This window comes from Nicrophorus vespilloides, unplaced genomic scaffold (assembly GCF_001412225.1).
Source record: "Nicrophorus vespilloides isolate i.1.1-1 unplaced genomic scaffold, Nicve_v1.0, whole genome shotgun sequence".
NCBI lineage: Eukaryota > Metazoa > Arthropoda > Insecta > Coleoptera > Silphidae > Nicrophorus > Nicrophorus vespilloides.
In genome coordinates, this window is record NW_017098347.1 from 5,395 (window position 1) to 19,325 (window position 13,931).

General features: G+C 29.2%; 1 protein-coding gene across 1 annotated transcript in view; it reads left to right on the forward strand.

Annotated features, from left to right (window-relative positions):
* The first annotated feature begins 383 nt into the window (after window positions 1-383).
* The window catches only part of LOC108562226 (myrosinase 1-like), a 29,391-nt gene continuing 15,843 nt past the window's right edge, over window positions 384-13,931 (forward strand). Inside the window, exon 1 of the mRNA XM_017920496.1 lies at window positions 384-445. Coding sequence (XP_017775985.1) covers window positions 384-445 — 62 coding nt within the window. The remainder of the gene's footprint in view (window positions 446-13,931) is intronic.

Consider the following 13,931-nt stretch of genomic DNA (forward strand, 5'->3'; position numbering starts at 1 on the left):
TTATTGACTCCAAAAACAGAAAGTAGAGTACAACTTTTGTTATAATCTCTGAGAGTGTTAAGTTGTAACTGTTACGTTACAGTAAATTCACTAATTATATAACAAAGCACAAAAAAAAACTAGTACTTTACTAAGCAATTAGTTATGGCTAATTAGATCAAGATTATGTTATAATCATGCAATTAGATTTTATTTTACATACGCACTGGTTTATACATGCAATCTCATTTATTGGAACTGCACAAAAAAAACTAGTATTTAGCGAGACCAGCCGTTCGCTCTGTAAATGCAGTTCTAAACATGTTGAATTCTCTTCCTTCGGTTTGCTGTTATAGTCATTAGCGGAAAGTGGCAAATTTGCATCCGGCAGACAGACGGTAGGCATGGAAGATAAGAATAAGAAGATGAAGAAGAAGAAGGAGAAGGAGAGCAGCATTGCATGGACGTTAGTAATCGGAACGGGATTGGGGCTTGATCTATGGGTTCATTGAGCCAAAGCGGTCAGCACACACACACACACTTATATATATATATACATATATGTATAGATGCACACCACATAACCAGAATATATTCGACGGGATCATGAAGAGAACGAGTTCTGGAATTGCACTCCGAAAACATTAATTCGCGAACATTCTGCAAATAAATTAAATTTAAAAAAATATATAATGAGATGATATATCTGCTGGAAATGTTCTTCCATATTTCACACGCCATGATGAATATCGTAAGCATTTACGGAAGCAGTTCAACTAAATGTATGTAATTATGCTATTATTTGCAATTTACAAAGGTTTAACGCACAGCGAGCTTCGACTTACTCTATTCTACTTGTTCTAATTGGACTTCCTCATGTCCAATGTTTTTTTTAATTATTAAATGATTAATTATATACGTTATACGAGTATTTATCTAATAAGACCTATCTTTTTTACATACGGAAATCAAAATAAAATTGAGATATATTAAGTTGAAAAATTTATTTAAATTGGAAATATTTTAAAATTCGTAAACTTCGTAGAATTTTCAGTTGAAATATTGGTCCAAATGAATCATCAATTCGAAGATTAATTTAAAGAAAATAAGAAACCGGACAATAAGTCATTCAAATATATTGCATAAAATGAATACAAATTCAAGAGAAACCTCCCATTATATATTATGAATAAAAAAGAATATACAAAGATCCAAAGAATCAAACAATACCTAATAGCAAAATGATTACTTCTAATGTTCTAAACAAATTATCACTATAAGGTTAAAATAAAGTTTTAGTACAAAAAATACACAATATTGTGAGGTGAGAAATTATTTATTACTTCCTCTGTCCGCTACACTTCAATTTCACATCCAGATTATTGGAAATAGTCAATTTAATTAATTTCTGTGAATCTAAGTGTGCGATGGCCAAACTTTGTTGCAAAAGTGATATTCTTACATTATTAATTATTTAACAACTGTAACATAACTAAAACATCAAAATGTCAAGAACAAGGCAAAAAAAAAGTATAGAATTTAGTAAAGCCTGATCACAAGCGAATTTTGCATCATTTATTGCAAAGTAAGTCAAAAAAGTAAAATCAACAGATTCAAAACATTTCCACAATTCCCTTCTGCAAAAGAAACACATTAAGATCAGTGAAAAATAAAACTCAAAATTATTTACATGACAGATTAAAAAAGGAAAAGAAATTAAGAGTTTTACAAGTTTTGCAAAATAAGAGATGAAAATGTTTTTAAACTGTTGAGTCTATGATTTATTACGTTTCCTCTTCGAATTAACAAAAATTTGTTCAGTAATTCCTCATTTTATTGCTTCCTACGAAATGTAGCAACTATTTCCTGACAAAAATCGAAGTGAAATATGCCGGATTTAAATTTGGCGCTATTTTTAGTATAAGGTTTCAAGTCTAAAAAAATCAAACGATTAGTAAATATGAAATTGATTTAGGAAATAAAACCCCATTATTTATTTTATTTTTTTTATTTATTTTATTAAGCAATCTATCTACAAAAGAAAAAGAAAGAAAAACAGATGAAAGCTTTAATTTTAGCATTAATTAAAGAAAATATAAAAGTATATAATAGAAATTGATCTAGCAACTCCAAACTCCACAGAATGCTTACAAAAAATTTATTTAAATTGGAAATATTTTAAAATCCGTAAACTTCGTAGAATTTTCAGTTGAAATATTGGTCCATTTAAAGAAAATAAGAAACAGGACAATAAGTCATTCGAATATATTGCATAAATAAAATGAATACAAATGCAAGAGAAACCTCCCAGTATTATCAATAAAAAAGGATATACAAAGATCCGAAGAATCAAACAATACCTAATAGCAAAATGATTACTTCTAATATTCTAAAAATATTATCACTATAAGAAAATTTTAATATACATAAATTGCAATTTGCAAATTCAAATCTTGCTTTAATTTTGGGACACCGTTATAGTTCACACAGTGAATTTTACATTTTGTAGGATTAGAAAAAAATTCTTCCATTAGAAATTAGAAATATTATTATATATTCTATTATTTCTATATATTGTTTTATTGATATAAATATAACAAATTTGAATTGAATTGACATGAATTATTAAAATATATTGCGATCTTATATGAAATTCTGTTAGCTACGATTTTTTTTAATCTGTAACTAATTCGAATCTTACGATGCACTGAAATTACAGGCTGCATCCGAGATGGGTGGAGGTTATGGGTGTACACCATAAAACACATTCTTTTTTAATTAAACTTTGCCGCAATATATATAAACCGTTACTCATATAAAAAAAAAGAAGAGAAAATAAATAAATTAAGACACCGACACTTTTACAATTAACTTTTGGGTGTAAGTGCTACTAGGGTCTTTCAAAATTATTCTCAGTATGAAAGATTTATATGTTTCTGAAATTATCTTCATTTTTTTCAATATAAAATCTCCCCCAATATCAATAAATTCAATCCAATTTTATTTTTAATCACAGAAAATTATCTATATAAAATTGTATTTATTTATTATCATTAAATTAATTTGGATAAACTTTATTATTTATTAATTAACATTTTTAATTAAATATAAAACTATATAAATTATACAATATTATATTAGAAGTTAAAACTAGATTTTTGATATTGCACTTTATAAACTTTATTTTAGAGTTAAAATGATAAATTTGTAGATAAATTCAATCCAATTTTTTTTTAATCACAGAAAATTATCTATATAAAATTGTATTTATTTATTATCATTAAATTAATTTGGATAAACTTTATTCTTTATTAATTAACATTTTTAATTAAATATAAAACTATATAAATTATACAATATTATATTAGAAGTTAAAACTAGATTTTTGATATTGGACTTTATAAACTTTATTTTAGAGTTAAAATGATAAATTTGTAGAATAAAAGCAAAAAACTTTCCGAACAGGAAAGGTATGAGGTGTTCTTGTAGTATCAAATCCATCAACTTAAATACGTTATATAAACGCAATTTAATCTTATGAATGGATGCAACTAAAATGCAAATGTTTTGTATGCATCCGATGCAAAATAACAAACCTATGTTGTTGTGGTTCGAACAAAGGGAATCGAGGCATTCGTTCCACATTCGTGTAATTGATTATCGACTGTAATAAGGTCTAATGGTCAATAATCGAAACATGATTACGAGTAATCGAGTATCAATAATTGAAAGATGTTCCGCGATCCGATCATCAATTTGTTTAATAACCGAAGGTTAGATATCATAAATCCAAGTCCAATTGAGGTTCGAGACCGACTTTTAAGTTGCCCCCAACGCAAACCACAAATTAACTACGATCGACCTACAGCTATGACCCGACCCAAGTCCCATGTCATCATCATCATCTTCATATAATCACACGCTGCACGTAAATTAGATTGTTAACATAACCTTTGGGTATTTATTTAATAGTTTATAATAATAATAGAACAAAGTGTTGTGTCGATACTACTACAATGGGCTACGTAACTCTTTTAAACAATACCTCGCATAGTCCGGCTAATTATTTCCACCAATATCCCGAACTCTTTGAAACCGGACTATTTGAGGACGTTAAAAAATGCATAAACAATAATTTATGTATTGAAAAATTATGTACTAAATTTAGTTTGTTTTAAAATGTTCAAACCGAACTTTAGTGAATCCGAACAGCACGAAACCGCACTATGTGAAGTATGTATATTCACTTATATCACTTATAAGAAAAAAGATATTTCTTTATCACAAATATAATTTGGACCAAATACGACTTCTGTCTACAAAAATTATTATATTTTCAAAAGTAATTATGTTACAAATTAAAGTCAATATTATTTAAAAAAAAACAATTTATTTTTTTCCAACGCTTTGGCCAGATATTATTTGGAAATATTATTCTTATTTATTTCATTTTTTTCTTTTATAATTTTTAAATTAAACAATATATTTGTGGTTATGGACAACAATTTATTGTCAGTATATAAAATAAAGCTACAATTTTTGATTTAATAATCACATATTTATAATTAGATAAGAGTTACTGCAAGTCTTTAAAGTTAATGTTCACATTGATAAACCTTCGCTTTTGTAAATACTTTTGTTCTACTATAATATATAAAGTAATGCAGTTAATAGCACTTTATATGTTGTTATTATATAAATTAAATATACTTATATAAAAGTTAAGTCTATTTTAAATTCGTTACCTGAATAAGTTAACTGTAAATTAAATAACAGTTTTAATTATATAATATTTAAGTAAATTCAATGAAAAAGCTCCATGGTGTACGCATTAGGTATAATTTACTAGAACTGATTGGTGTATCTGCTTTAATGATTAAGTATTGGCTATATGTGCATGCTCATGCATATCAATGTGCAACGTGCAGTATTAACTACTAATATCTATGGAGTTTGTTACTTATTACCTTTATTACATTTCAATACGTACGTTATTATACCTTGATTATTTTAAATGGTGAATAATTTTTGAAAATTGTTTAAATCCACACACTATGCGTGACATTAGACTGAAATCTTTATTAGGAGTATCAACTATTACATAACAAATTTGTTATAATGGAGATTGATCTGATATTTTAATTAAAATTGCAGCTGCAATGACATGTAGTGTATTGTCAACGTACCAACTTTTAAAAAATCAGTATATTTATATAAGGAGCTATTAGGATAATTATTTTTCATAATGTGTCTATCTTAAGGTATCCATCCGGTATTTACAGTAATCAAACTTTCCAGTAAAACCGGTTAATCGTTTACCGGTAATGTCGTATACATTTATGACTCAAATCAGGTATAATAATGTATATTTCTAAGTTCAGGAGGAAGTGTGAGCGTTGCTCTTGAACACGTAAAAGTAATCAGTTTTTAGTAATATTAATATTATTAATCTTATTATATTCTTAAATTGTATAGTATAATTCATCTAGATTACGTAAAATTAATTTTAATTTTTATTCCCTATAGTATTTTGCGCAGATAATTTATCAATCTTAAATTTGTTGCGGTTTCGTTCCTACAAAAGCCGGCGCAAATCGAATCGGCGTAAAATGAACCCATATTTACAGTGAGATAACTATAGGGTTAAGTTCTACAAAAGTGAAAAATAAGCAATTAAATTTATTATTGTGAATCGGCGTAAATTGAGCCGACGTAAACCGAGGGGTACCTGTACAATCAAATACACCTAATGCTAATACAGCTAATTATATAAGTGAAAATGTGAATATTATCTTGAAACAAAAATTTCATGTTCTGAGAACTAAATTGAAATTAGTAAGACTTTATCTAGCTTCAAATATTACCGGTATTTTTTGTCAAAATTTATCGGTTATTTAATGTAACATATATTTAGGTATGATTAAATTAAAAAAAAAACATATTTTCTTAACTGTTTCAATAAATATTATTATTATAATATATAGTGATAGATCAACAAATTAAGTAGAAACCTTAACAAAAGCTATACTCAATAGCCATTTGCAGCAGTTATTTGTTTTATTATTTTTTATTAAATTGTCAACACAAGTTGTTATTTAAATGTGACATCAATTTATAGTTATTTCTGAGTTATGAACTGATTTTAACTGCCTGTAATATTTGGATTGTAGTTAAATGGCAATACGTGCCCGTATTATAATCGAATTCACTTGATTACATTTACTTGATGTGTCGTGTTGCTCATAATTGCGTTTAGGTGGTGTCGTTCAGGTTGATTTAGTGCAGTTAAAATTCGTGTGTATTTTGAATCGATTGAATGCAGTTGAGAGGATGTTGAGTGAGTCGAGTGGACCGGTGCAGTTGTTATATCGACGTTATCAATCAGTGACACATTGAACTGGCCATTATCAGCACCGGGCGCCGGAGGACACGGAAGGCCTAAAAGCGAGGGGGTGCGCCACCGTTAAATTTATTGCATCCCCACCATTTGACTGACTCAGTTATAATAACAAACTATTGGTCCAACTATATCCAAGACTCACCCTTCTCATCCGTCCTTGCGCCACGTGTTACTACTACTACTAATACTAATACTACGAGTATTGGGACAAAAACTAATATAAATCTGCGCAACAACAACTCACTCAACTCAACTTGACACATGCAACTGAAAACTTCAACTCAGATTTATTTCATCAAATTACCAATACAAATTGCGTGAAAAAAAGAAAACTTCACAACGTTCACTTTGGAATCCTCTACACTACGTGCTATAAGCTTACGTAATTATGGTTTTATGATATCCTTCTTTCAAGTCATTTATTTCTTAATACGGACGAATCGATTTATTGCCAATCTGTTTTTCATTGTAAAATTTTGTGTGTTATAGCAAATCGGTAATTACTAATAACCTATTAAGTTTTAATCGTTAAATTGGTCCAAGACTCATCCATCCTTGCGCCTCTTGTTACTACTACTACCAGTATTGCCATGTAGTGTATTGGGACAAAAACTAATATAAATCTGGGCAACAACAACTCACTCAACTTGACACATGCAATTGAATACTTCAACACAGATTTATTTCAATACTCTAGCGAAAAAAATTGCGTGAAAAAGCTTCACAACGTTCACTTTGGAAACCGCTATAAAGCTTACGTAATTATGGTTTTATGATATCCTTGTTTCAAGGCATTCCTTTCTTAATATGGACGAATGGATAAATTCATATAAATAATCTTAACCACTAATAGAACCACTTGATTATTTATCATTAATTATTTATCAATCATTTCTTAATTATATAATAAATATTAATATATAAAATAGACTTTTTGGGTAATTTTTGTAATTAGAACCATAATAATTAACCTTAAACAAATTATCAGCAGATAAAAACCGAAAAATTATTACAAAATAATGCTAATAAATCTAGCGTTAAATAAGAAATTCCTATCTTAAAATCTGTGACAACTTCTACTACTTTCGTTATAAATAATGAGGAGGTTCTTAAATTATAGACGGTATTAACAATCAATTAAATATAAATCACTTTTGTCGCACGTTATTTACATTGTTTCATGGTAATTTAGATATTTTTTTTTTCGGAAGACGTTTCCAACGAATAAATTAATAATTTCCGTGACATTCGCTGCACGTTTATCTTTGTATGATGGAGAACATTACATCTTGTTCACGTATGTACGGAGAAAGAAGAAGAAGAAAAAAATAAGTAAATGTGTACACGCTAAACGAGTTGGCCTGGAGCGTGGAAAGGATCTTTCAAATTGTTCCTGCCTTTTACACTTTCAGCAACTATTCACGTGGATGTTTCAATTACTTTACGTTCGCAATTAGTCAAGTTTTATACTCATACTTTGTTCACATAATAATTATATATCTGTCCTCGGTTAATCTCATCAAAAAGTATAGATTCGCTGTGGAATATTTCACATATTTAAATGCTCAGTGATTATGTAGTTATTCAAATAGAAATTTCTTATATATTATTATAAAAATTGGAAAAAAAAACAAAATAAATAGTTTCATATAATGTGAATTGAGTTAAGGGGTTAAAGAAAATAAAAAAAAATGCGGCTAAAAGTCCTCGATTAGTCCGGTTTCATACAGTGCGAGATGTCGGCGGATTACCAATTATTACTGCATATGAAAATACTACTCTTTATTTAATTTTAAAAACGTCTAATACTATCAATTTATTTAGTCTAATTAAATCTGTACATGTTATTGTTAATCAGAAGGAATCAATTCATTCATAATCGGTAAATTAATGCACGTACAAAGTTAACTTAAAAAATATATTATTCCTTATTTTAACAAAAGTATTATTTTTAACAGAAAAATCAATTATATTATAAAATAAATGTTTTAATGGTACAAAACAGGTAAGAAATCAAAATGTAATTATTATTATTAATCGTAATTAATCATCAATGGACAAAAGATCTAATACATGAGACAAATCATTTAAAAACTTGTCCTCAAGATGTTTTAAAGGTGTGTTTGTTATTTGCAATCCCTATTGTAACTAAAATCTGTTTTAAACATCTGCTGTTAATTGAATATCTAAAATACCTGAAGTTGTAAAAAAACAAACAAACTGAAAAGGTCAATAATCCGGTACGTTTAACTCTTGTCATTAAAACGATAACATCGTATGAACGTATGCAAGTCATTACGGAATAAATAAGAGACAGGACACGCTTTATTTGTTTTAAAGGTTGAAAGGAACTGGCATTGTTTGATAAAAATAAAAATTAAAAGAAGGAATCAATTACACTTTAAAATTGTTTAATCTTTCGTGTGTTTTTTTTAATCGTTACAGCAATGAAAGGTGTAAAGAAATAAAGAAAAATGAATTATGAAACAAAATGTAATATAATATAATTGGACAAATCATTCATTCATTTTTTTATATAAAACTTACGTGGTTGATCGGTCACGTAGTTTGTAATTTTAATTTATAAACCATTAAAACTGTAATAACAGCTTGTTTGACACATTTATTAATAAAAAGCAATAACTATTCAACCAAGGTTAAATACTATAGTTTATATTACGTAATAGTGCATAAAGTGAAGTGTAAGATATTTACGTGGGTTAAAGAAAACTGTATATTTATTCAACCTTTGTGTTCACCAATTTACCAAACACCTAAGTTTTGGTAATATATTTTTTATATAACTTGTTTTATTTTTGGTAACAAAAGTTTTTGTCTATTTAATGAAATGGTGATTTGCTTAATAATATTTGATTATATTAACAGAATATCAAAAGTAACGAATATACAACAACACGGAATTAACCTTTCTTAAGAAGAATTTTAATTTGATATTATTTTATTGTTTATACTTAATTATTTAGCGGTAGCAATCGATATTCCGACAGCCAAAATGCCGACAACCATAATCGTGACAGTATCCGAATCCACATAGTATTTCGAATGTCGGGATTTCGATATAGACCCATTATTTCGATTAGTTGATTTAAAGAATTGAATATTAAAATATGAATCTTCTTTCAAAGTTCTAGCAGAGCATTGTTTCGATCCACGGACCTCTGGGTTATGGGCCCAGCACGCCACTCTGCTCTTGCATAATTACTTTTGGCATTTTTTTCGCGTTGTTTTTGTACATTTCTTTTATATATTTTCAAGAAAAATATATTAAAAAGGCATTATATATAATTTATGTTAAGTATTTCAACATGTAGGGTTGTGTTCCTAAACTATGGGTCGCTAGATCTTGAATTTATATTTTTTAGATTTCAATTTTAAAATTCATAAGACAAAACAAAAGTAAAAACAATTTTGTATACTTTTCTATTTACACGGTTTTATATTCAAAAAGTTACAATTTCGCTTTACACGTTTTTATCAGGAACCTATCTACCGTGTAAATTGGAGGATATATGCATACAGTTGAGACCGGTTCAGTTTACAAATTAGTTTTCTGGATTAGCGTACATGTGAAGAATGATGTGTTAATGATTTCTAGAAGTTAGGTGGGGACAATGTCTATAGCAGTGGTTTCCAAACTTGATGTTACTTGATGATCAATAAAATGTGAAAACACTGCTTTTTCGAACGTTCTAATTTCAATTGTTCAACTTTGAACGCGTATTACAGCAATATGGATATGAGCACAGGAATGTATCTATACTTGCTGAATTCCCCAAACATTCAGCTTTCATATGCATATATTGGATTCATTCTATCTATTATAGTTTTCGAGTAAATCAATGAAATGTGAAAACACTACTTTTTCGAAAGTTCCTATTTCAATTTTTCAACTTTGAACGCGTATTACAGCAATATGGATAAGAGCACATGAATATATCTATACTTGCTGGATTCCCCAAACATTCAGCTCTCATATGCATATATTGGATTCATTCTATCTATTATAATTTTCGAATAAATCAATAAAATGTGAAAACACTGCTTTTTCAAACGTTCTAATTTCAATTTATCAACTTTGAACGCGTATTACAGCAATATGGATAAGAGCACAGGAATGTATTTATACTTGCTGGATTCGCCAAACATTCAGCTTTCATATGCATATATTGGATTCATTCTATCTATTATAGTTTTCGTGAGTAAATCAATGAAATGTGAAAACACTGCTTTTTCGAACGTTCTAATTTCAATTTTTCAACTTCCGACATATATAAACATACATAGTGTAAATTAACAGAAAACAAAAATGTGGACAGGTTCAGTGAGGAAAGTGATGGATAATAAAGAAGAAGAACAAAAAATACTGTAACGGCATCTCGCGTTACTGTTGCAAAGTAAAAAAAGAACATATGCAGTTATTAACATTAAAATTATTTCTGATAAATGTAAATAAAAGCAGCGCCGTGTGTGAGAGTAATAAACAAGATGATTAAAATCCAGGTTTGTTACAAAACTTATTAGACGTAATGACCAGTGCCGAAGAGGAGAGGAGAATAAAAAGGCAATCAAGTGAATCGACCGAAGGAGGACGCCCGTAATTATCCTCGCATATAATTAGAGACGCCTCCTCTTTCTCCTCATCCCCTGTAATTTCGAAGTTTAACTAATGCCTATAATTATTCCGGTCTAAAATAATTAATGACGCTCAATTGGAAGAAGCGCGGCTCCGATAAAAGTCGAATTAAAATGTCACAATCACAGAAAGACTATTTTACGTAATCCGTTTGGAACGCCCGTTCGTCCGTTAAGAGACGGACAAGAAAGAAAAGGCTTTTGGTAATTCGATACGGTTTCCGAGATTCGTCACGGTTAAATATTTTGACTGTTCCACCATTTTGACATCTATCCGTTGTTATCCAAGAAGAAATGGTACAGATAAGGCACGAAAACGTGAACGAAATGGATAAACAAACATAAGCTCTCTTTCCGACGAACAACGGTGAGAGGCAAATCACCTCCTTGTTAATCTCATCTCCATTGCTTCTCCAACAATTGTTGTGATCCAATCGAAATGTGATGAATCATTGGAAATTATTAATGCGCGCGTAATTGTTAGGAAAACGAAACGTCCTTATTCCATCAAGTCGAGTGGAAAATTAAAGAAGGAATTAAATGGGGAGGATGTTCTTGTGTGTGAGTAGTATACGTGGGTTTTGTATACACAGTGGAGGAGAATAATAATAAGCGGGAGCTGCAGGCGTGAATTCGTATTTTATTTAAACGCTTCCGTGGTTTGCTTGAAAAGGACAATTCGGGATGGGGAATTTAAATTGGAAGAGAGATGGCTCTGACAAAGAAAATACCCAGGAGAAAACGCAGCGAGTGGAAAAATCTCCGATTCTTCCTAATTTTTTCATATATATTCTAATGCAATTAACATTTGCAATGGTTTCTAATTGCATTTGTTAAATGAAATACTAAATGTTTATTGATTACTATAAATTTTCTGTTTTAATATCTAAATTACATTTACAAATTACTGCATTCTGCCTATATAAACCAACATGACTTCGTTACGTTAGATCAGGGGTCGGCAACCTTTTTGGAAAACAGACCCATTTTTAAGATTATATCTAATAATACAAATAGAAAGCCACACGCCGTGATAAAACCAATAAATAAGTTAAGAACGGAATGAGTCAACATCAAGTTTTAATGAGAGTTTTCTGAGACAAAAAACCTGCGATCAATAACGTAGTTATATAATAAATTTTGTTAATTATTATTTTCTTATAAAAAAGCTTATTTCGCATAACATTTATTTTTTATACTTATAGAAATTATTAATACGCTTTAGTTGAGATCGCATCCAGCTGTATTCATTCATTTAGAGAAAAAATATATGTGTAAAAACTATATAAACTACATTTTACACTTAAACTTGTTTTAATAAAATAAATCCAAAAGTTGTTCTGCATACTAATTATGAGACCATACGTTGAAATAATGATCCATGCCTTTAATTATATAACATAGTGTTAACTATTTCTTAGAAGTTATCTCTCATATCTGGAAATTAATTAAGATGTGAATTTTCTTATTTACTGTTTTATTCTCAGCAAAGATTTATATAATAAGGTTAGTGTGTACACTAACTGGATTATATACTAAACTTATATAATAACTAATTAATTAATTACTTAATAATCCTATACAAATAAATATAGTTTAACAATTAATTCATAATACTGTTATTTCCTGTTAACGAGTTACGTGAATAAGCCAATCTCATTTACTAGAGTTAACAAGTTATTGGTTTATTCATAAACTGTTCTCAACAAACGTGTATATTATATAAACTTATGAAAACATGTGTATGTTTTTATAAAAACATAGATAATCATGAATTATATTAGATTTGGTGATTGTAAAATCAATTTTATTATTTAATTAAGAAAGTTTTACTTTAAAATTTAGATAATTAAAAAATTAAACTTTTTTTTAACTTGAAAAGTAACGAAACGATAATTTATAGATTTGAAACTGAAGATGTTAACATAAGTGATTAAAGCAAAAAGTAAATACAAATTTGGATATAGATAAAATAATTCACTTTTTCTATTTAATATTTTATCGCTATACACCAATAAATAAAATCAAAAAAATCCTTAAGAGGAGTCTTCTTCGCCTTCTGCGAGCGACGAAGAGGTATAATTAAACAGTAATCACGATTAAAATTATTTATTGGGATGCGAGGTGATGGAGCAAGTGATATGAATAGATGCTGAACGTGAGATAAAAGGTGGTTGTAAAATAAGAAAAATAATAAGAGTAAAGGAGAAGAAGAAGTAGGAAGGCAACAAATTGTAACGCGGAGGATGTAAATTGGTACACACGCATCTCATCTCGCTCCTATGGGTTTTTGTTCTCAACCTTAATCAGATGCATTTGAATAATTATATGCATTATACGGCCGATGATTATTTCGGAATACAGTGCGAGATGCGGCACAGCTCTTCGCATTTGCAGATCTTCGCCATTTTGCAATTATCGCGCTCGGTGCATTCGAACTTGTTCCACAATAAAAACACTGAGAAAGACGAAGCAAGACCATGCAGCAACCTCTAGCTAGGTTTGATGGTAAGAATGTGGATTGGTTTAGTAACAATGGTTGGAAACATGCGGTCGTCGCTAATTGCACGGCCCCGACTCAGGACCCATATATACGTAACCTCACGCTCTCACACTTATTCTCTCTCACAAACTCACACTCGTCGTGCACACACAAATACGCATACATACATAAGCACGCACGCACTCACAATGAGAGAGGTAAGAACTCTTCGGATCAAACTATACTTCGTCTTCTTCTACATCATTCAAACGCGTTTCGAAAAGAGGATGGAGAATTGGGAAGAAGACCCCGATGGGCATAACGAAATGTAATAATAAAATTAATTATATTTGAATGAAAGCGTCCACACTTGAAACATAATATAATCGTATATAGTTAAGTCGAGAATGCGAACTT